Raw genomic sequence first — 22,264 nt, 5'->3', positions numbered from 1 at the left:
GATTACTTCTTTTCCAAATAATGGTCATTTCTTCTTGTCTCATCTTGTAAATTTTGCATTTAAAATTTAGTCTTACTAAAAATTAATATTTGCAGTAAAATACAAATCCAAGTGCTATTGTGTCCCAAAAAAATCTTTTAATGAGGCTTTAGTTAATGAATAATATCTACATTAACACAGAAGTAGGAGAACCCTGCAAGATCCAATACTGTGTGTGAAAGAAATGGATATAAATTACAAAGTACATCCAAAATTGCTATAAAATGATGAAGCCCTTTCTGTTAGCAAAGCTTCACTTTCTCATAACAAGGTAGTGTAGCCAAACATTATACTTTCCTTCTCTGCAAAATCAGGTTGATTTTGTGTTGGCTCAGTGGGTGTTTACCTGAGCTAAAGTACTGCTCTGGAATTCACACTGTAAATAAGCTAGCTAGACATCTGGGATTAATCCACTCTATCTGGAGAACACCCTCCAATTTGTCATAACATGATAACTTGGTAAATACTACATCATCTGCTAAGCAAGTATTACATAATCTGTTGAATTTAAATATGCAGGCTATTAAAAGAATATGGATCAATCTGGCAGCACCTGAGAGGACCATCACATGTCATAGTTTTTGTGGTCTCTTTAGTGAAAAAAAACCACATCACCATTTTATTTTTATTGCTGGATCTGATATATATTATGTTTATGCATGATTTTTGGGATTTTTTTTGTGTGGCACCTTGTAAGATCCTAGTCCACTGAAATGAAAAGAAGCTACAGTGCTATATGATAAGATAAATAATTTCTTCAGGTTTTATAAGCCACAGAAAAGATTCAGTTGTGGTGCATTATTTTTCTCTATGCTGTATTTATTATCATTATATTTAATAGCTGTAAGAAGATATTGAGGTTTTATGCTTCTATCCTTATTTTTAGGGTGCGAACTCTAGATGATGTGTAAAATAGGCCTGTTGAAGTAAACTGAAGGTAGTATCATGTCTCCTTTTTGTCCTTGAATGAGAAATCTGTCCTTTTTCTGGTCAAAATGAGTATGTAAAAGGTAAAAACGGGGAGCAAGTTGCCAGGGCCTGACTGTGTGTTTTCTGCAGGGCAGGGTTGATGTGGAGTGTTAAGGTCTGGGATTCTGATGCTTCCCTGTCCTCTTACCCTCATTTTCTGTGGTAAAAAGGATGGAACATAGCATAGAAGTAAGACCTATGTTTTGTACTGACCCAGGGCTAGTCACTGAAAAAATTTTTTAAAAAATTAATCTTGATATTTCTCTAGTACAGACACTTAACATAGGTTCATCCTTACTATATCTTAGGAAAAAAAAGCAGTGTTCTTTAGACTTTTAAACTGGTATGGTCTAAAGTGTACTGTAGTTCAGGTTGTTGCATTATTTGTTTTGATGCCTTTTTGGGGAGCATAGGGCGTATGAATGGCTGTGTTTTGGCTGTAGAAAACCAGAATCTCTGTTTACCTCCAAGTTAAATTTTAAGTTTTGAATAATGATGCAATCCTTAAGAATAAATTTTCAATGGAATCTGCCACTGTCTGGCTTTTGCATTCATGTTTCAGTTAATACAGATCAGGAGTAGGTTAATACAGAATACTTGGGCCAGGATTTTCTAGTCCTTAAGAAATTTCTCCTTAAAATCCTAGCTGTTTGAATGCCCAGCACTAACCATGGCACTCTTCCAGGAGCAGTATTCCTGCTGTAATGAGCAGAGATATTTACTTTAGATATCACTAGAATAAAAAATGGGAATGTAAGAAGCTGGAAAGATGTGAATACAGGACTGACAGGATTTCTAGGTGCATTGCATGTGTGTGTGAAGTACTTGTGTATGCCCTTAGCTCAGTGAAAGGGCATTAAAATGCCACTCTTTTTCTGGAAGAGTGCTGGCATTCTGCAGTGCTGGAAAGATGGTTTGAACCCCCAGTGCCCTTGCACTAACATGGTACCTTTTATAATGGAGATAAAACACTACTACAAGTCTGAAAACATGGAGCTGTGGCAAGCCAAGTTCTGGTTTTGACCTTCTTAGTGTGGGCCCATTCTTTAAAGAAAGGATAAAAAGGGCAGTGTGCTCCCTTTTAATCTAATCCTCATCAGACCCGTCCAAGGCAGCGGGTTGTACCGTGTCGTCTGCCTTCTCCTTAGGGAGTCACAGCAGCACTTGGGTGTATCAAGTGTTATTGCCCTCAATCTGGCACAGTGTGTTCCTGAAAATAAGAATGGAGTCATCCCCACTTGTTCAAAGCACCCTTATCCGTCTCTGCATTTATTCTCTCCATCCTGGTACAGTAACTGCTGCAAAATTTCCAGTGCGTGTATCAAGTTACAGATTAGTGCAGGCCCCTGTGGTTCTTGGAACAGCATGGGGCTGTTTTTGTTTACTGATGACATTTATCCTCTCATTTCCTTTTGGAAGCATGACAGCTTCTCAATGTCTCATGGGGAATGTACTCACAGGACCTTCTTTTCATGCCATGTCTGTCAGCAAGCATTGCACTGCACAGTATCCATGGCTGCGTGCTATGGAGCCGCTGCTGGTGCTTCCAGCAGCCGCACTGGCAGGAGCTTGGCTGGGCACAGAAGGAAAAGGCTTCCTAAGTGCAATTATCTTGTCTTGCAGGAGGAGACCGAGAGCGGATGACAGCTAATCATGAGACCTACCTCCTCATGGCGAGCACGCAGAATGACATGGAGGATTGGGTGAAATCCATCCGCAGGGTGATATGGGCACCGTTTGGAGGAGGTGAGTCACAGGGGGAACATGCAGTGCTCACAGATGCACAAAGACTCACAGGGCTTCTTCTGTTATCTCTGAGTCGCAGCCAGAGCTTTGAAGTAAAGAGGAGAATGGTCTAGGTCTTTCCAGAAAAGTGGAGTAAACATGTGTCCGTGCAGAGGGCTCAATTAAAATACTTTGAACTGTCTGGAACCACTTCCCTTGATGAGGGTAGCTCATGATAGTGTGAGGGAAGTTTTAAAGAAGATTGGTCTTGTATGAAATTGGCTTTCCTGCAGGGAGAGGCAGGGTAATTCCTTTGGTCACCAGCTGAAAAACCATCCATGGTGTTTCTTAAATGCCTGTTGGAAAAGCTGTCAGCAGTTCTCCTGCCAGTGACAGCTAAGAGCAGTAATAGTATTATATAAAGCTGTGCCTCAGAATATTAGCACCAACAGTGTGGGAATTTGATTGGCATCTCCAATAATTTCAGTAGTACTGGACCAAAATTTATCATTGGGACTCTAGTATTTTTAAAAAGCTCTCTTATGTTGAATGGGCTGCAAATCATTGTATTAATTTTCATCATTACTATTCTGGTGATAATCTATATTATAATACGAGTATGATCGATACACTTGCACAAAATGTTTGTATGTTAATCAGTCTGTTCCTTGGAGCTCTTAAATCTCTGAGTCTGAGGACAGAAATATTTTCCTACAGTGGAAGACCATTTGTATTGCAGCAAATGATTGTTCTTGTCTGCAGGTTGCTGGAAAAAAGTCAGGAGGGCAGGATTGTCTGTGCTGTTTCACGATCAAGAAGTGCAGCTATCACTGAAAACTCTTATTGCTGATTTCTTTCTCTTAACTGCTGGGTAGAACTCAGGAGGGAGGAGGGAGAAACTAATGGAAGTTTTAAAGAAAACTTTACTTGTAAGCCACTCATCTTCCTTTGTACTTCATTCAGGTCACAGTGTTTAGGAGAGGACTTTGGCCTCACTGGTGGGCTGCACTGAGGGACTTGGCCAGCTAGGGCCTGCCTGGCATCTCTGAAACATGACTGGCTTCTCCTTGGCTTCTCCTGGGAAAGTGTGCCTTGAAAAGATGGTGCAAAGCAGTCATGTCACTGGCATGTGGCCCTTTATGTTAAATAAGATGGCACAGTCCTGAATCTGGGACTGTAGGTCTTAGAGTGCTTAAAAAAAAGAAAACAACATACCAAAAAACCCCAAAACGCACAAAGTGAAAGGTTTATCTTAAAAGGCATGAACTGCTATATATATATACATATACCTATGTATATGGACTTGGTTTGGGAAAGGGAAGGTATGAGTAGCACAGTCTTCTGTAATTAGGTAAGAAACCTGTTTTTTATATAGCACAAAGATTACCTATCCTCTGCTTTCTCTGCAGAAAGTAGGCCTTGTGTTGAGCTCCTCAGCATTCTCCTACTCCAGTCCAGTAGCAGCATGAGCTGTTGTGGCAGTAATAAATTTGGAGGCTTAGCAGAAGTGGATTTTTCAGAGTATCTTTGTGGATTTTTGCGCTTGGCTTCCCGCACCACGGTATCTTTCTTTTCCTTGCTGTTCCTCTGCAAGTGGAGGTGTCTCCACATGTCACAGGCAGGGAGCTGTGATTAGGTGAAACTGAATTCTAGCCCAAGTCAATGAACAGGGCTACAAATAGAAACCAAATCTCTCAAGTCCTGACCCTGTGCTTTCTTCACCAGCTCCTCATTTGCTTTTATAGGGCAAGAGCTATTTGTGATTTGCAGCTGGGAATCCTTCCAGCCACCAGGAAAATTCTCAGGACACCATCATTGTTGCAGGAATGTTTAATGCCAGTTACTGAGGGAAGCACCTCGCTGAGGATTTTACTTGTTGATTTGCATAAAACTAGAGGGGTGCAATCCTTGCATTACCTTTCCAATTAATTTGCAGTTAAAACACTTCCAAGTATGTTCTTATTTTTAATTTTGAGCAAGTATACTGATTCAGGGTTGTTTGTATTGGGAAGCAAACAGTTAACTCCCTGGAAAACACAAAAATAGCTGCAACATAATTTAGGGTGTAGTGTTCATGGAGAAGGTTTGACTGTGATAACAAGGCAAAGGCAGTATCCTGGGATGTGTTACTGTTCAGAACCGAGTTTACAACATGTCCTCCATTTTATTCACTACTTGATAGTCAGAGCTATCTTAACAAGTATAAATAAATCCTGTTAACTGTTCTGTAATTATGAATGACCATTCACACTCATATTTTTATTATCCTTGCTATGTGGATGTTGCTACAGCTGCTGCAGCAGTCTGACTCTTCTTAAGACAGGCACTTCGGATTTAAGATGTCTTAAGAGCTTGCCTTCATGATCTGTAGCTGCTGAAGTTAAAAATGGTTTCACATATTAAAAAAGATACAGGAAAGTTGCAATCACATGATGATGACTAGCCAGTAACAAGTAATTACTTGCAACACATTTTTTTTTCAGACAGCTCTAATTAATCAAAATACTCGTTTTATATCAGCTTCCTGAATTTCAGTCCTTAATGGTAAACCACAATAGCCTGGTGTCACACAAGTCAAGTGCCACTTTGAGTAACATGTGAATTTCTGGTTCTTTTAAGCATTGTAAGTAAGCTCTGTTTGTGTGTGTGTGTGCAGCGGATATGTACAAGCCTTGTTGAGCCACTAATATTTAAAGTTTGTCTGGCAGCAGGAGAAGACTCCTGGTACCAGAGCGAGGAGCTCTGTAAATAATTAACCTTATCATTAAATTGTTATTTGTTAACCTGTGCTGGAAGGAGAAGGTGGGAGGGGGGGGCAGGTGGGAATCTGCTAAGCTCATCAAAAACAGGTTGTTTTTTGCACCAGAAGAATAAGGTGACTGTGGAAAGAAAAATCTGAAAGGGAAAAGAAATGTAAATGAGGCAGGGCATGTAATGCCTGTTTGCACATGAAATTCCCTTCCTGATTAGATTAAAAAGGCAATTTTTTACAGAGCCTGCAAGTAAGCGGGGAGGGAGGAGGCGAGAAGAAGGAGCATGAGCATTTTAGCAGGGGTATAGTGTAAGGTCTGGCACCTCCTGCAGGAGCCAGGCACAGCCTGCTCGCTTTCCCAGCCGCCGCACATGACAGGCACAGCCTGAAGTCAACTCAAAGTCACCCGAGGAGACACGAACCTGCGCTGCTGCGGCTGCCGCGTCCTGCCCGCACCTGCTGCACGCAGCCGGGAGCAGCGCAGCCCTGCTGCCGGAGCATCCCCGCTGCAGGCACGGATCCCTCGGCAGCTCCCGGGATCCTGCCGGCGAGGATGCGCCGCTGCCGCATCTGACGCGCCTCTCCCGGGAGAGCTCCTGGTAGTTGGAAGGCAATAAAACAAGCGAGAAGCCCGGGAGAGCATCACACCAGGAGCTGGCCGTGTAAAAGGACTTTTGAGAGGAATCTGGTATGGACAAAGAGGCTTTCGGGCGAAGGGACTGTTATTTTTGCTTCTCGGTTGCAGAAATAAAGGGTGCCAGCGAGGAGTGTTGTATCCTGAAGGATTCTTCCGTGGCCTTTTTGGTATTGTTCTTCTCTTTCCCCTTGCGCACCGCACAGTGCTGAGCTTTTGCTGTGGAATTAGAGTCTCTGCCACTCAGCCTCCTGTTCCAGCCGGGAGGAAGAGGTCTTTTCTCCCGTCCATCTGTGCAGGCACTTCTGTTTCAATGGAAGATACATCTTTCTGCTGAAACTCTTTTGTTGTGACATTGCATAATAGGCAGTTGTCTCACTGCAGAAAAAAAAAGAAACTAAAGGAAATAGATGGAAGGAAATTGTTCCCCAAAGCAAAACTGAAGCAGGGAAGAGAACATCAAAATCGTTTCAAGCCCTACCCAAGATCTAGAAGACCACAAATCTCCTAGCTCCAGAGGAAAATACACTATTTTAAAAACTCCTCAGCAGTCAGTAATGATGAGCAATTGTGGTGTTTTGTCTGGATGCTGCTGGTAAAGGAGAGCTTTGGAGGGACGTGGGGGCTCTGGCCTGTATGATGCCTGAAGACAGAAATGCTGGAGTCCGCAGCCCAGGTGCCTTAGCAGCAGCTCCCTTCATTCCTAAAACTACTTACAGGAGAATTAAGCGGTGCTTTAGCTTCCGCAAAGGTAGGTCTGCTCTGTCGCTGTGTTCTGCTGTGCTGGTGAAGAAGCCATGGCTTCTCAGAAGTCAAGGGGGCTCTGTGTGCAGGGGCAGATGAGAGCACCGAAACAAAAGGCATTAAACAATGCAGATGCCAACATTCCACGAATGATTTATTTACTCCTTTGTTCATTTGTTTGTAGCTGGCCAGTGGATGCTGTCACCTCTACATAATACCCCATGAATGCAGGAATGAGGTGGAATGAGACAAGATCATTGCGGTGCCTCTGAGCAGAATTGAGTGAGAACACTGAGGGAATTAGACCTGCGAGGCTCTGAGTTGCCTGTTTGGCAGAACATCAGGAAAGAGAGTTTATAGTTGCATTTTGTCTATGTGGGAGGAGGGCGGGAGAAGAGAGAGCAAAGCAGGGTGATAAATCTTTATCTGTGCAGAAGCTTGAGTCTTTGATTTCAGAGGTTTCTGATGGAATTGTAGCTCTACAATGCGCTGTCCTGGTGCAAGGGCTGCATTGACACTTCATCGTGCTGCCCTGCAGCCTGCATTTGCCTTTTCACCTGCTGCATAGAAAGGTTTATTTTGCCAGTTTTGTTTTGCATTGCACATACTCCTGTTGAAGCAGAGCATGGAAGTACTCGGGGTAAGAGGGCAAAGAGGAGGCTGGATGTCATAATATGTCAGCTGCAGGCACTGGAGGGGAAACACATGTCTGAGGCAGAGGTACAACGAGCGATAGTAAGGTGTTAGGGCACTTGGGATGGGTGAGGAGAAACTGTTTCCACGACAAGGACAAAAACGTTGGGGGGAAAAGATGGATATTAATGCTGTTTTAAAAGCTCTGCTGGACTGAGAAATCCAAGTGAAAGGGCTAAATTGTCATGTTCTTCTGAAGCGTGAGAAATTGTTTTACAAATTATACAACTAATATATCGAAATTATACTAATTCTTACACCAATTCTGTCACCTCCTTCTGCTGCTCCTTGCTCAGCTGTTCCCCGTGCTGCCGTTTGCCCTTTTGCAGGAGCAGGCAGCTCTTTGCTCCCTTTGCTCAGCAGCAGTGCAGTGACATCATTGCTTTCGAGGGCTGGCGAGCAGGCACTCAGGGGCGATGTCTTGGAAGGAGGGATCGCAGCCAGCGAGGGGCTCGCTGCAGAACTGCTGCAGAGATCAGCTATCCCCTGCAGCTGAGGTAGCACTGGGAGCTGTCTGCCCCCTGTACCCCCCTCCCCAAGGCCCTTGGTTGCTGGAGTTCAGTCCTGCTGGAGGCTGGCCAGGAGGATGTGCATGTGTGTTGCATTTCAAGGTGTCGGTGTGAATTAGAGCTGCCTGTGCCCCGTTTATACCCTTAACTATTTGAGAAATGTTTGGAAGTTGAATGAAGGATTAACTGATAATTCTGCAGACAGCTGCCTTTGTGCCTCGGTACAGCCTTAGCTGCTGCAAGTAGAGCTTCAGCTGTTGATTCTTCCCCCGTGTGTTCTGATACAGAAGCTCTCCATGTCTAACAAGTGAAGCAGCAGCACTTGGGGCAGAGGACACAGTGATGGAGGTGATGCTTCTAATTTGCTTTCCTCTATGTAAAATTTGTTTTGGTTGCTTTCTTATATGCATTTTCTGTCAAGGCCCCTAGATCAGAGCTGTGGACTGCTGGGACACATATTTAACTTAGTCCATGTCCCGCTGAAGTCAACAGAGAGATTAACAGACATTACCTGGACTCAGTCAAGCCTTTGCTATGGTGGTACTGGCACATTAGGCTAACTACTCTTGTCTTATTAATTGGTTTACTGAATTATTGCAACTTCATTTGGAGATTGTATACCTAAGTGTAAAAAAAGGCAAAATTAGCCTTCTGTAAACATAATCCATAATTGCATAAAGCAGATCAATTAGATGTGAGCTGTGCAACATGATGCAGAAAATAAAATTAGCAGGGAAAACCACTGGCTAGTCATGGGAAGAATTATAAGAGAATCATGACATCATCTTCACCAGTGATATCAGGTATAGAACCCTTCCTGGCAATGCAGATCAAAGTTCCATTGTGGTTGGCACCAAAAAATTAGATGCCAGAATTCTGGGGTTTGGGAGTTACGTCATAGGAGAAGGGAAAGCTCGGAGGGCAGCATTTGAACAGAGACAGAGCCAAACATCTTTCAACTCCAGCTTGAAGCAGATGCTCTCTGTTTAAGTACCACCACAGGAACTTCCATAGAGAACATGCAAGGTCAATGGAGAAAGCAGTTTCTGAGGACGGAGTATCTGTTGAGAACATTCAATAATGTGGTGAATTTGGGTGGACAGAGTTGTGGAGAAGGAAGTGGCATTGGCTGTGGCCAGAGAAATAGTGCAGGCTCTGATGTGATCATCTGTGGCAAATTCCTGGTGATGTTTTCAAGATTATCTCCTTTCCTTTCCTGTATCTAATTCTGCTCTTATATCAGAGTTGTTTTTGCAAGCAGACTATTTTGTGCAAATGTTCTAAACTCCAAGGTGGGAGTTTATCTTACTTTCTCTATTGCCAGCATCACACTGACTGTGGGGTTGGGAGAAGTCTTGAAGAGAAGAAATTATTCAGGCAGGAACTAAATTCTGCTACCACTGGTTTTGGTGGGTTTTTATCTCTCCTGTGCATTACAAAATTCTGTAGGGAAGAAGAAGAAAATACTCCCTGTCTTTGATCCACTCAAAATATCACTGCTAGGGAACATCTGAGCAGAAAGGTGATGGAAAATAATGATTAAAAGCTTTTTGCTAGGTGTTCTGTGGTCATGACAGCCACTTCTTTGTGTTACTGCAGGACCTTTGTTCCCAGCCCCACTGTTGAAAGCCATTCATCTGATCTGTTATTTTCTGTCAATGAATTACTGATGGAGAATTAAGAGCTGTTCAAAAATTCACGTCCAGATTCTAAGCCGAGATCAGTTCCTTTAACCTTAACTGACCCTTTCTGGTCAGTACAGCCCATGAAACCAGAACTTGTTTTGGAAGTACCAGGCACCCTTGATCATTTGCTGCACATGTAGAGATGTGGGCCATCTATGAAAACATCAGCCCTCAGTGCCTTTTGCTGTCTGAAACCTTATGGCTCACTGAATGTGTGTGCTGTGGTAGATCTAGAGTGGCAGGTGGCCTTTTTTGAGATATTCCTTATTTCAAGCCATTCCTTATGGGCAGAATGGCCACCTAGATCTTTCTCCTTTTTTTCCTCCTGAATCAGAAGTCCATGGACTTTAGATGTGATGCCTGCCTGTGTTCAGTTAGCTGAGGAAATCATTGACTAATAGTGTTCTTCAATTCTAAAGCCATACTCTGTGACTATGAACCATGAAAAATAACGACAGTGCTTCCACAGCTCCTGAGAAGACATATGCAGAATTTGCATACAGTACTGTGGTGTTTTTCATAAGGTTTTTGGGTATCTGTTAAGCATGAAAACCCAGTTTTTCAAAGTGTTTACAAAACTTCTGCCACGGGAATGTTCTAGTTAATGAATAACTGCTCAGCATGCCCTTTACTAGCATGTGATTTTCCTCTTTGATGTTATGCGTGATCTTGGCTTAATTGGATATAGCTTTACAGACCTGCAAGGGCTCTCTGAAAAAGCAGTTCTGCTGATTAAATCTAATGACTGGTCAGAACTGGATCCTGTGCATTTCCCTGCCTTCCACCAGCTGTGGGGAAGCCAAACCAGTGCTATTCTGAATCGCATGGTTTCTTGTTGTTTGTCCTCTGGTACCCTATCCCAAGGATAAACCAAACCACAGGTCAGCTCTTGTGTATCTGTGCATTTCTGGATTTTGGAGACATTGAGATTTAGGAGCCACTTGAGTTTGGATTAGAACATGAGTTACGAGCGTTCTCTTCTACTTCCTTCTCCAATAGAGATGTTCTTGTTTAGTTATTGTGGTGGAACTTCACTCCTAAGAAAGAGCATTTGAGATTATCTCCATGATTTTGGTTATAATCTAGTTCCATAACTTGGACTGTCTTTTCCTTTCTTCTTTGTAAAGGAGGTGCAAGTAATTAGCCATTACAGCTGATAGTGTTCATCATTTCCTCTGCCAAACATTATGGAACTGCAGTTTTCATAGGAATACCTTTGCTTCCAAATAGTCAACCTCTTAATGCTTGTAGACTGTTCACCTGCAGCATCTCTGTAGCAGATACTGTGGAATGAGAGGGGATAAAAGCATTGGAGGGGGGTCAGTGGGAGAAGGTATGCCTTACCCAGGAGACACCAGAAGGATGATGAACCAGGTAGAAGCTATGGCAACGTGATGTGGAAGCAGAGTTGTCATGTTTTTGTCCCTTCTGCCCTGGCAACAGAGTGCCTTTGCCATAAGGCATCAGTGAGTCTGTAACTTCAAGTCAATATTTGTGCAGGCTTATCATGACTGATTCATTTCATGGCCCAGTGCTGCTTGGTGCAGTGTTCTGTGTTTGTTAGGTGGAGAAAATTCTTCCTTTGGAGAATCTTGTTCAGCCTACACTTAGACACCACCCCAAGCCTTCCTGAAATTAATTCCAATGCCAAACAAATTGAAAAATAGTGTTTAATTCCAGTTAGAGACATCTTAGTGCTTTCTGGCTCCCGCCTGTTTTCAGTACATTTTGTGTTGTGGTGCATCAGCAATTTATAATAATATAGTAAGGGTTTTTCTCCCACTGCACAAAATGCCCTTATTCTGATTTTTATTCATTATCTATTAGATGTGCATTGAAAACTAATTTTAAAATGAACAAAAAAGGCAGCATCAAAAATGTATTAATAGAAAGTGATGTATTTTGACTGCAGTGTCATTACTAATAGGAGTTCCAAAGCACTCTGGTCTAAGAACGTACTCTCTCCTACAAATGGAAGCTGCAATATGCACATTACTGATTAAAGAAAGTTAGCATGGTGAGAAGAAGGTATAAACAGTAGCAGAAGGCTTATTCCTGCTAATTGTGCTGTCAGTGGGCATGAATTGTAGTTATGTGTACATTCTGGTGGTATAATTGGAATATCCTCTCATATTTTGTTTGAAAAGAGGCAAAAAGTCTTGTGTTTAAAACAAGGAAATCTCATGCATTCTTGCAAGGAGGCTTAGGCTGTATCTTCATAGGGCAAACTGGAGTAGGATGGCCCAGTCCTGTACCTAAGAAGAAAAAACCCAGGGAAACAGCTCTGGGGAAGGGACCTGGGTGCCCTGGGGGACAGTATGGTGGACACGAGCCAGCAGTGGACCTGGCAGCAAGGAAGATTTGACAGCAGTCTGGGCAGTATCAGCAGAAGCAGAGCTAGCAGGAGGAGGAAAGTGATTAATTGTCTTCTGCTTAACATTTTTTAGACCATATTCCAAACGTTGTATCCTTTAATAAACAAAAACCCACCAAACCCAGGAGTGGAGATAATACTGATGTGAGTTGAGCAAAGGGTCACTAAGGGGGTGAGGAGCTAGAACACTTGCCCTTTGAGGAGAGGCAGAGAAAATGGGGCTCGTTCAGCTGGGAGAAGGGAGAGACTGGGAGGCACTGAAGGGCAGCCTGCGTGTATATTAACAGCTTTGAAATCCCCAGACTCGCATAATCACACAGATTCCCTAACTGACTTTCAGTGGACCTTCCTCCCTAATTCCACTACTTTGAGAAGGAGAGTGTAGCAAGTGGAAGGACTTGAGGATTTTCTTTGTGTCAACCAACTGCAACTCTTGACTTGGAAAAATACAGGAAACACAAATTCAATTAATACTCTTCCCATCCCCATAGTCAGTTTTTAGGAGGTTAGGAAGATATGCAAGAATTAAGAAAACATACTTAGCTCCTTAGTACTTACCTCCTCTACCAACCTCAAGGCCCCAAAGTTTGTGGATGCTACTTCTATCAGTAGTCTTCTAAGCTTGACTCTGAAATTGCAAAAATTCCTTATTTAACTGCTAATTATTGGGCTCTGGGTTTTGTACAGCATGTACAATAAGGAGTCACTGTGTGATGTTCATTCCCCTTACCTACTGCTGTTTTTTTGGCATCCCCAAGTGTGGGTACCATGGAAATCACAAAATACACTGCTTTGCATCTCACAGACTCTCTGGATGTCTTAGCAGGACATCATTTACCCTCTCCAGTTACTTCCTCTGCTACAGTAGAAATAATTGCTTTTAACTACAAACCTCAGACCTTCCATATGGGTAACTTGAGACCTGCCCTACATCCTTGAGCATTTGCAGGGCAGCTGTCTTACCTACAACTGAGCTGTAAGTTATCTTTCTGTTAAAGGAAAGATGTACACATTAAAGGTTACCCAGATGAATGCTTTGATCTGAATTGAAATATAGGGGTGAATTAAGTTTTTTGGTCAAAAGCAAAAGCTGTCTAGCTCAATTTTGGGCTTTTTTGAGAAAAAGCTAACCAAAGCAACAATGTTTTTTCTTGTTGAATATTTTATATTTTTAAACTAGCAGGAACAGTATGCTCAGTGAATGGCACAATTTACTGCCTCTTTTTTTTAATACTTTACAGTGTACGTCATTGCAAAAGCGAGGTAGTCATTTGGTCTTTAATTTCTGATCGTGACTGCCTCAGAACTATTCATTGTCTTGCTATATATAGAAATTGAATTGCCTTCCTTCAGCCCTAGTACTGTTCAGTGAGTGGTGGTCTCAAGAGAGAGCTTCCAGCACAGATGACATGCCTGAACATTATTGTGCTGCTCTGCACTTTGAAAGGAGAGGCAAAATAAGCTGTAGAGTAGCTGTCGTTCTAGTGGTAGCAATGATACCCTCAGATCAGGGTTGAAATTAATTCTGCCAAAAAACCTCCATTTTCTTCTGAGCTTAAGGACGAATTCAGGTTTCCTGCAGTTCATCTGACATATTTCACCTTTTATGACAGGAACTTTTTTTTTGTACGCAAAATTTATTACTGCTAAAGCAGATGGTGATAATGCAGTTGGTAATACATAATGGATTTATCATTGTCTGTTTGGAGAACAAAATAGTAATTTCATTTAGTAGCAATAAAATTCTGAGTTATAAATATTTTTCCCTCCATGTGTACAGATAATGTTTATATGTCTTTGGAACTTAATAATTAGGCATCAACCAAAAAAGATGGAGATATGCATCACTTTTAAATCAGAAGTTTTAAGACAGAAAATCCTGTTTGTGTTATTTCTGTGTTTTCTGTGCCTGTGGTCTCACAAATATTTCAGTGTTTTATTTTAAATAATGTTTTTGAGCATTGTTGGAAAACATGTCAGCACTGTATTTCCAGAAGAGTGTCCGTGGTGAAACTGAGCATTCTGTTCTTAAGAAAGGAGTAGGTTAATTGTCCAGGCATTTAAATGACCTGCAGATTGCGTGGGTTGTAACAGAAGGGTGGACTGCTCAGATGTGTTCGTGATGCTCAGCTGAGTCAGAGCTCTGTTTTTGGTGCAGGTATTTTTGGGCAGAAGCTGGAAGACACTGTGCGGTACGAGAAGCGCTATGGGAACCGCCTGGCTCCCATGCTGGTGGAGCAGTGCGTGGACTTCATCCGCCAGCGGGGGCTGAAGGAGGAAGGCCTTTTCCGACTGCCTGGGCAGGCCAATCTCGTCAAGGAGCTACAGGATGCGTTTGACTGTGGAGAAAAGCCTTCCTTTGACAGGTAAAACCCTGCAGCTGTTCCCCACGCCCTGCAGCCGAGGCAGGGCACGGTGTGCTGGGCTGGCTGACCCACAGTGCTGTAAAACACATGGCAACAGCAGACAGAACTTTTGTTTTTGTAGGTTTCTCTGTGTGTTTCCTATTACCGCTCTGAAATGTCTTCTTTTTTGTTCCGACTTTGATGTCTGATTTCAAAGCGTTTCTGGAGAATTTCCTTTTGCAAAAAGTTGGTTAGGAAAAGTATTGCTAATGTTTTGGTTTAATCAAAAATATCTGGATTGCCTTGATCTTAATATCATTTTAAATGCAGTGGTGATGCTGGCATTTAGTCAGTTCCACAAAAGAACAATTTCTTTTATCACCAATCTCAGTATATTCTGTTATCTATAAAACTGACTGGAAGGGAAGATACTTTCATGCATTTCTTTATAATTTTGGGCCTTTGGTCTTATAATGAAAGTCACTCTGACCATAAAAACAAACCTATGTGGTCTTGAGTGTCCACGTCTTATTTGTATTCCAATATTTATGCAGTTTTACAGAGTTAATGAGAGTTTCTGGGCCAAGGAAAACCTGGTCCTGTTCATACAGCTGGATATGACTTTGCTGTCCTGTAAGTAATTGTAGTCTCCTGTGATTTTTGTGCTGTCTTCCTGTAAGCATTGGCAGCAGTAGTCACATATCCAGAACCGTGCAATCAGAGAAACGGAACCAGTGCATTATGAGTGCCACGTGGACTTTTTAACTCTGACCAGAATTACTATTATGGTCATGAAATTCCAATTCAGGAGACTCTTAGACAGTGGTTGTCCTCAGCACGTGCCCTAAGTGACATCCATATCACACCCCCACAGTGGTGTCAGCGTGCCTCACTGCAGTTGTGGGCCCAATGGGAATTAGGAGGAAGAGGCAGATTGCATTTGTTACGTGAGACCTTTGTCTGATAGCAATCCAAGTAACAGGAAGGAAAGTGTAGCTTGATCTTTTAGTGCAAAAACATGCCATAATTCAAACCTGATTGCTGGAAATCATTTAGGTGCCTGCATTCCCTGTTCCCTGTGAAGTGAGCAGATTCATTAAGCTTGAAGGTTTGCCCATCAGATGCACAGAAGGCAGACACCTGTAATGTTCTTTCATCTCCAACAGTTTCCTCAGTCCTGACACTCACTTTAAAAGAAAAGTTAAGAATTTATAATGCTCTCGAAAAGTGACTTGTCTTCCTATAAGGTTTATTAGTTTCTCGTTTGAAGGTGAGTTAGGATAATTGGTGAGTAAATGGCTTTATGGAGCCAGAGGACTATCGGAAGTGTGACTTTGTTAGCTGATAAGTGTTTATGGCGCGCTCACTTACTGTTTAAATACCATGAAACTTATTTAAGAATGGTGAAGAGGCATCTACATTTCCTAACTTGGACATTATGATAAATATTACTGATAATGTCTGTCTCTGCCAAAGGGTAGGCGAGTGGCAGAAACAAAAGGTTATTTTTTCTGTGCCTGTAAACCAAATAATTGTAGAGGAAATGCTTAATAAAACAAGCCACCCTGAACTGTGGGAAGATGATGTACTGAACACCCCACTGAGAGGTGCAGCTTGAAGGAAGTGCACAAATTCTAACTACTCCAAACAAATGAGACCAGGGCTCAGCTGCACTAATTTTTTTTTTCAAGGTTATCTAGCAACATCTGTAGCACAGACTAATGAGCCCCATGAACAGGTATGCTGGCTGAGCTTTAGCAGATGAAAAGGAGAAGAGATTTTGCATGCTACTGCTGTGAAGGATGCACGTAATTTCTATTCTAGCAATTAGAAACAGCAGCAGGAGCTGCCTATAAATCGCTGGTCCTGCAGTTCTGCTTCTGAAGCTCAGAATTTATAGAACACTGACCTTGTACGTCCCCATGTCTTGCACAGGCTGCTTTTCCTGTTTACTTTTTCATATTTGAGTTTGGAGAGGTGTGGTTCAGGTGCAGCAGTGGTCCAGAAGTCAAGCAGACATAAACTCTGACCTCTGCATTGTTTCCATTGGGCATCTGCTTTTTTCCTCCTACCTTTTGTTCCATTTGTAAACTCTTGAGGTGAAGTTCATTTCACAGTAGTACCTGTGAGTAGAGTACCTGTGTGATGACCTTGGTTTGGGGTGACTTTTCATTGTGCTGAACAGCAGCATGGGATCTCTTTGGTAAGCTGAGCTCTTGGAAAGGGGCATGGAACAAAATGAAAAGTGCTGTAGAGGAAGGAAAAACCACATACATTAGGCATCCATGCTTACTTTTTCTTGTGAATCTCTAGATCCACTGTGTTTAATATGTAATCTATTACATGTTAATGTAATTAATTTATTACATATTAAAGTAATAATAACATGTAATTTATTACATGTTATTATTAGCCAAAAGTCCCATCATGCAGAATCCACCCAGGTTCTCTCTATTAATTTACATCAATAGTAATGGAGATTTTTGCAGTTAGAGCAGAGCTGGCATTTTTGTTCCTGGGGCATGGAACACAATGGAATACAGATCACACTTCCGTAGCGGTGCTGGGTCACTGGCTCTGACAGGGAGAAAGACTGGCTGCTGTCATCAGTGTTGGAACTAACACAAAGAGCTGGTGTTTGAGGAGTTTGCCACTTTCCATACTCACATTTTTTCCATGTGCAAGTCCATGTAAGTCAGACAAACACTTCAGAACACGTGAGACACATTGAAATATATGTAGGCTTTATTTTTGTGTGATAAATTGCTATTAAATAATTCTTCTTCTCTTTATGCCATCGTAGCCGATTCAGTAAATATATAACATAGAATTAAAGACAAAACCAAAGGTAAGATCATACACCCATGGTTAGTACTCATTTAAAATGCCATCTGTGTTTTAAGATGGTTGCACACCTTAAATCACCATACAGGTGTTGGGAGATGGAGTTCAGAGGCACAGATCTGCTCTTTGCCCAGAGTTCTGCTGCTATCCACAGTTCTGTGGAGCCCCTGTCCTTCCTTGTCCCCTCTTGCCTTCCTGTCTGCACACCCCTGGCAGAGAAGACCACAGAGCAAGCACAAGCAGAGCGAATAAAGCAAATTAGAAACAAGAAGGGGAACAGCTTCACTGAAAAGAAAATACAGTCCTATTTTGAAACATATAAAACATATGTGAGAAATAGTTGCTTTTATGTGAGTTAGGAGCTGGGTGTTCCAATACTGAAGTCAGTTATAAAAAACATAGTGGAAAAAACCCTCCACTTAAATTTTGATCTTGATGTTATGGTTGGAATAAGATATTGCTGAAGAATTGTGTATGAGAATGGAACAAGTGTTAAAATTTTTTCAGTCTCAGGGACTGAGAAAATCCTGTGTCTGATCTGAAATATCCAATACCCCAGGCCCCCTCTTAGAAAAACTGGAACGCCATCATTTCTTGATGATCACTATTGGAAAGGTGAGGTGCAGCTGCTGCAGCTGAAAATTGCTGAGGCCTTTCGTGTGAAGAAAAACACAACGCCTCAAAATTGTGTGTCAGTTTAGAAACAAAAATCAATAAATACCTCACTCCCTCTGAATGTATCTGTACATATTGTGAAATTTGCTTTAAGGAACTAGCTGTGCAATTAGGCAATCATTCATGCTTGCTATTATTTGAAATATCCTTGGTATTTCCAGTACAGCTCCACCTCTGTGTAAAATTGTCCCCTCCAGGGAATCCATTTTCTTCCCCCTTGGGGTATTTTTTTCTCTGTTCTTGTATGGCTTATGTTTTACTTATAAAGTCCCTCATCTCCTTTACAAATCATACATTTGTAATGACACAAAGTGAATTATGACCATTTGTTCTGTGAAATTAGCACAGAGAATATGGCACTGCATAAGGAAAATTGCATAAGGATTTGTTCTCCAGTTTTTACCTCGGAGGGGTAAAAATTGGATTTCTTTTTTTATATTGCCTCTTTTCATCTGCTGTTCGTCACAATTACTACCAGATGACATGTGAGATAAGATTGCTCAGGGAGAAAAAATATTTGAAATGTCACTGAAACAAATATTAATACAAAAATTAATGTGATTGATGTGTGTGGCTTGGATTTTCATAACTATTACTGGTGTACATAGTTCAGTGGTTGAGCAAGTTTAAAACTTACATAGCTCACCCTCGAGCATTTGTGTGCACGCACAAGAGAGGAGGAGAGCACATAAATGCATATTTAGCAAAACAAAATCCCTCATACATTCTCTTATGGGTACGAATTGCTCTGAAAAAGGAACAAAATGTTACTGCTCTGGTCACCATTGCTGTCAGAGAAAAAGGGTACCTAAGTTGGTAGTATGGGATAGCTGGCAAATGCTTATTCACTGGAGCCAAGTAATCCAAAATGTAAAACTGCTGTGTTCCTAGGCATTTAATCACTGGGATTGTTGAAGCAAAATAAGACAGTGACGAGGATGAGGTGAGAAGGAGCACATGCACAATTCTTTTTCTCCTCCAGAGGAGGAGAAAAATTTTAAAAGAATGTTTTAAAATTGTGGTGAATGATGGAAATGGGACTTGTCTCATTTGGGCTGCAGTCTGCATTGGCACTGTGCAGATGGCAAGCAGAAAACACTGGTTGTAAAAATTGTTCTTTGTTTTTCAGATCCAAGCCTGTACATAAGAATTTGTTTAGAAACAAATAGTTTCCCACAAAGAAGGGGCTTCATATGCCTTCCTACTGGCAAAGTGCAGTAATCCTTTAAACTCCACATTTTTATGTGAAATGAAGTCTTTACTCGAAAGTTTGTTCCTGCCAAACACAAATGGCCTTAGGCCTGTGAAAATTCTGTTTGTTTCTGCTGGTTCCAGACTTTCTTCCCTGATCCTCTCAATCTGCTCATCAGCTATGCCTCTGGACCCACTTCCATGTCCTTTCCAATTCCAGCCCTTATTCTAACCAGCTAACAGAAATAGCCTCTGCATATGGCACAACTTACAGACCTAGTCTAGCAATTAAATACACATTAGAAGACATATCTAGTGTGATGCAAGGGTCATTAAATCAGTTTAATTGGTGTCCTGTTGTGTTTTTAGTTGGGTTTGGTGTCCTCAGAGTATTTTTAGTTACTGGCAGTGAATGAACATTTGTAGTTACTTGGCATAAATTTCAGTTTCAGAAATGGTTGGTTTGTCAGCTGTGATTAAAACAAAAAAAGGCAGCTACGTATTTCATTTGCCAGTGACCAATGATTTCTCAGGGAGCCATGGTCACCTTTAAGGAAGGATGACATTTTGTTACCATGTGCAACCACTCTGAGAGAGTGGTTTTTCCAAGCATTTTTATCCAGGTTGCAAAATTGGTGGCTTTTTCTTCCAGTAAACAAGAACAGGTGGGTTATTTGTTGTTGTTTTTTACATATAATTACAATCCCTGAAGAATCTTGGAGAAATTTGACAGTTTTTAAAACAATCTATCAAGAGAAAATAATTGCCAGTATATTCAGGGGAGCTGGTAGATCTTCTTCCTAGAGGGACTCCTTCTGTTTCTTAGACCTCTGCCCACCTTACCTGAAAGCATTTGTGTCACTTAAGGATCTGTATTTTTGGAAGTAATTTTTAACAGCCTTCCCCACAGAGTTCGTCTTTTTCCTTGTCCTAAATTGCTGTCTTCATTGCTGTTTTTAAAGCCTTTATAAACCTGCATAAATTGGCTGCTGTTACAATTATTGCAGTTGGTACCTAACTTGGAAATAGAGTCTGCCACTCTTCACTGTTCCTTGTGGGCTGTGGAAGGTAGCATGCTTTGTAAAAATGGTGAGCACGAGGACAAAGGAGCAGAATTGGTTTGGTTTATTTCTCTGTCCAAACCAAAAAACAAGAATTGAAATCAGTTGTTAACTTATACTAGAGACAGACTGGTAAATGCTTTCATATATGTTTCATGAGTTGTAGGCAAAATTTAACCTGGTACTTAAATGAGGCACAGGACTGCTTATACTAGATCTCTACATTATGTAGGAAAATTATATAGAGTAATGCTTTGAAGATACCCACATAAAGGAAGAAAAATCACATAGCACATTAAGTTAACCTGACCTTTGAATTTCTGGACCAAAGCCTGTCTCCCAAAATCAGTCAAACTGGTACACAAACTGTAATGTTCTCCTTTGTTTTATTACCAGGACTCCTAAATTGGATTACAGCCTCACAGCTTATTGTTCCCTACTGTTTGTTCTTCGTGCAAACTGTTTATGTGCCATCATGATCTAGAGCTATTTTTGGCAGGGCATTAATCTTTTTGTAATGTGACCTTGCCTTGTTAATACTTCCTCCCGGAGAGTTTATGAGGGGCTTGTTGGCTTTGTGCTCTGAAGCGCTGACTCCAGCTCTCTGAGCAGAGCACGTGTCTGCTGGTCTGTGTGAGGGTTGTGCCTGGATTTCTGGTGACCTGCTGGGCTTCAGGCATATTGTTTATGGTAGAGAGAGTGAAAAACTCCAGGGAGTGTAATCGGTCTGACAGCCACTTCCACGGTGTCTGTGGTATCACAAAGGAAAGTGCTGTTAAAACAGCAACGCCACGAGAGATATTAATGACAAAGTTCAGATGAATGGGGCTTTGAATATGATGACTAAGGAGAGGCTGGGACACGTTTGCATTTGTCATGCCTGTGCATGAACAGTGCTGGAGTGGGGGCATGCTCCTTTGGAAATGCCACCATGAATGCGGCATTAATATTTTGGTGAGATAAGTCATCTTTCTCAGACCTCCCACCACAACATGCCAAAATAGCTTTCTCAGCTTGCTGATGCTTTTTATGTTACATTAAATTCCCCACTTTGTGCTTAGTCATTGCCATTTCAAGCTTGTAATTGTGCACTTGGAGAAAGTCTGCCTTGCTTAATGAGAGTTGTTCCAATTTAGATAACAGAGGATTTTCTGCCAGAATTGACATCCTGTTTTAATAAAAATTAATGAATACTTCTAATCACGTTAATTATGAACATGCAATCATGAAACACTTTGATATTACACAGTCAGATAGCAAAAGAAATGTGACGATAGGTATATAATCATTAAATTTCTGTAGCTGTAATGATTCTGGAATGTAGGCAAGGGCAGTGCTCAAGGGGGAAATTCTGCCCTGTCTTAAGCTAATCAGTTGTAACTGAAAAAAGTCCATGAGGAAAAGGTCCTCCATAGGCCTGCAAAGATCCATGTTTTAAAAACTACACCAGTTTTCCTCAAGGCTGAAATCTAATGCTGATTTTTGACTTAGACTGTCGATGGAACACTGTAGACTAAAAAGGGAAATAAATGCTCCCAGCTCTCCATTTTAGCACATCTTTGAAACTTACAGCTGTCCACTGTGGCTGAATAGTGTTTAGTGGTATTTGTGGACTAAAACACCCAAAACACAGTTGCATTAGGACTGGAGTCTGCCATTTTAAAATTTTCCCCTGTAATTTAAAGCAAAAGGTGAAAAAAAATAATACTATATTGCAAGGTCTAAACAAGTCTCAGATTCTGAGAGGCAGTCTTTTAGTTACATTATTTATAAAAATATTGGCATTTTTATGCCTGCAGTTGCACTCAAGAAAGTTACTAGCTTTTGTCTAAATATTGATAAAGCAGAATTTAAAAATCCAGTTCTTAAAGAGCATGGCAAACAGTATGTCTGTGTATGCAGGCTGTGTTTATTTTGTTTGTGCTTCCCAGATCTGTAGGGTGATTTCTGTACAGATAGATTAAATGTTAAAAAGTAGTCTAGGGAAAAAAAATAATGTTTTTTCCCTTAAAAATTATTTTTTA

General features: G+C 41.4%; 1 protein-coding gene across 10 annotated transcripts in view; it reads left to right on the top strand.

Annotated features, from left to right (window-relative positions):
• ARHGAP24 (Rho GTPase activating protein 24) overlaps positions 1 to 22,264 on the top strand; it is a 242,869-nt gene that overhangs the window by 209,908 nt on the left and 10,697 nt on the right. For 9 of the 10 annotated variants that reach the window (XM_064416795.1, XM_064416796.1, XM_064416797.1 and 6 more), the window contains 2 exons: positions 2,632 to 2,754; positions 14,283 to 14,490. In XM_064416795.1, the coding sequence (XP_064272865.1) occupies positions 2,632 to 2,754; positions 14,283 to 14,490 (331 nt within the window). Of the gene's footprint in view, positions 1 to 2,631; positions 2,755 to 5,617; positions 6,871 to 14,282; positions 14,491 to 22,264 lie in introns of those variants that run through there. The other variant, XM_064416800.1, reaches the window with a different exon arrangement.

This window comes from Passer domesticus, chromosome 4 (genome assembly GCF_036417665.1).
Source record: "Passer domesticus isolate bPasDom1 chromosome 4, bPasDom1.hap1, whole genome shotgun sequence".
NCBI lineage: Eukaryota > Metazoa > Chordata > Aves > Passeriformes > Passeridae > Passer > Passer domesticus.
This window is presented reverse-complemented; position numbering and strand designations above follow the sequence as displayed.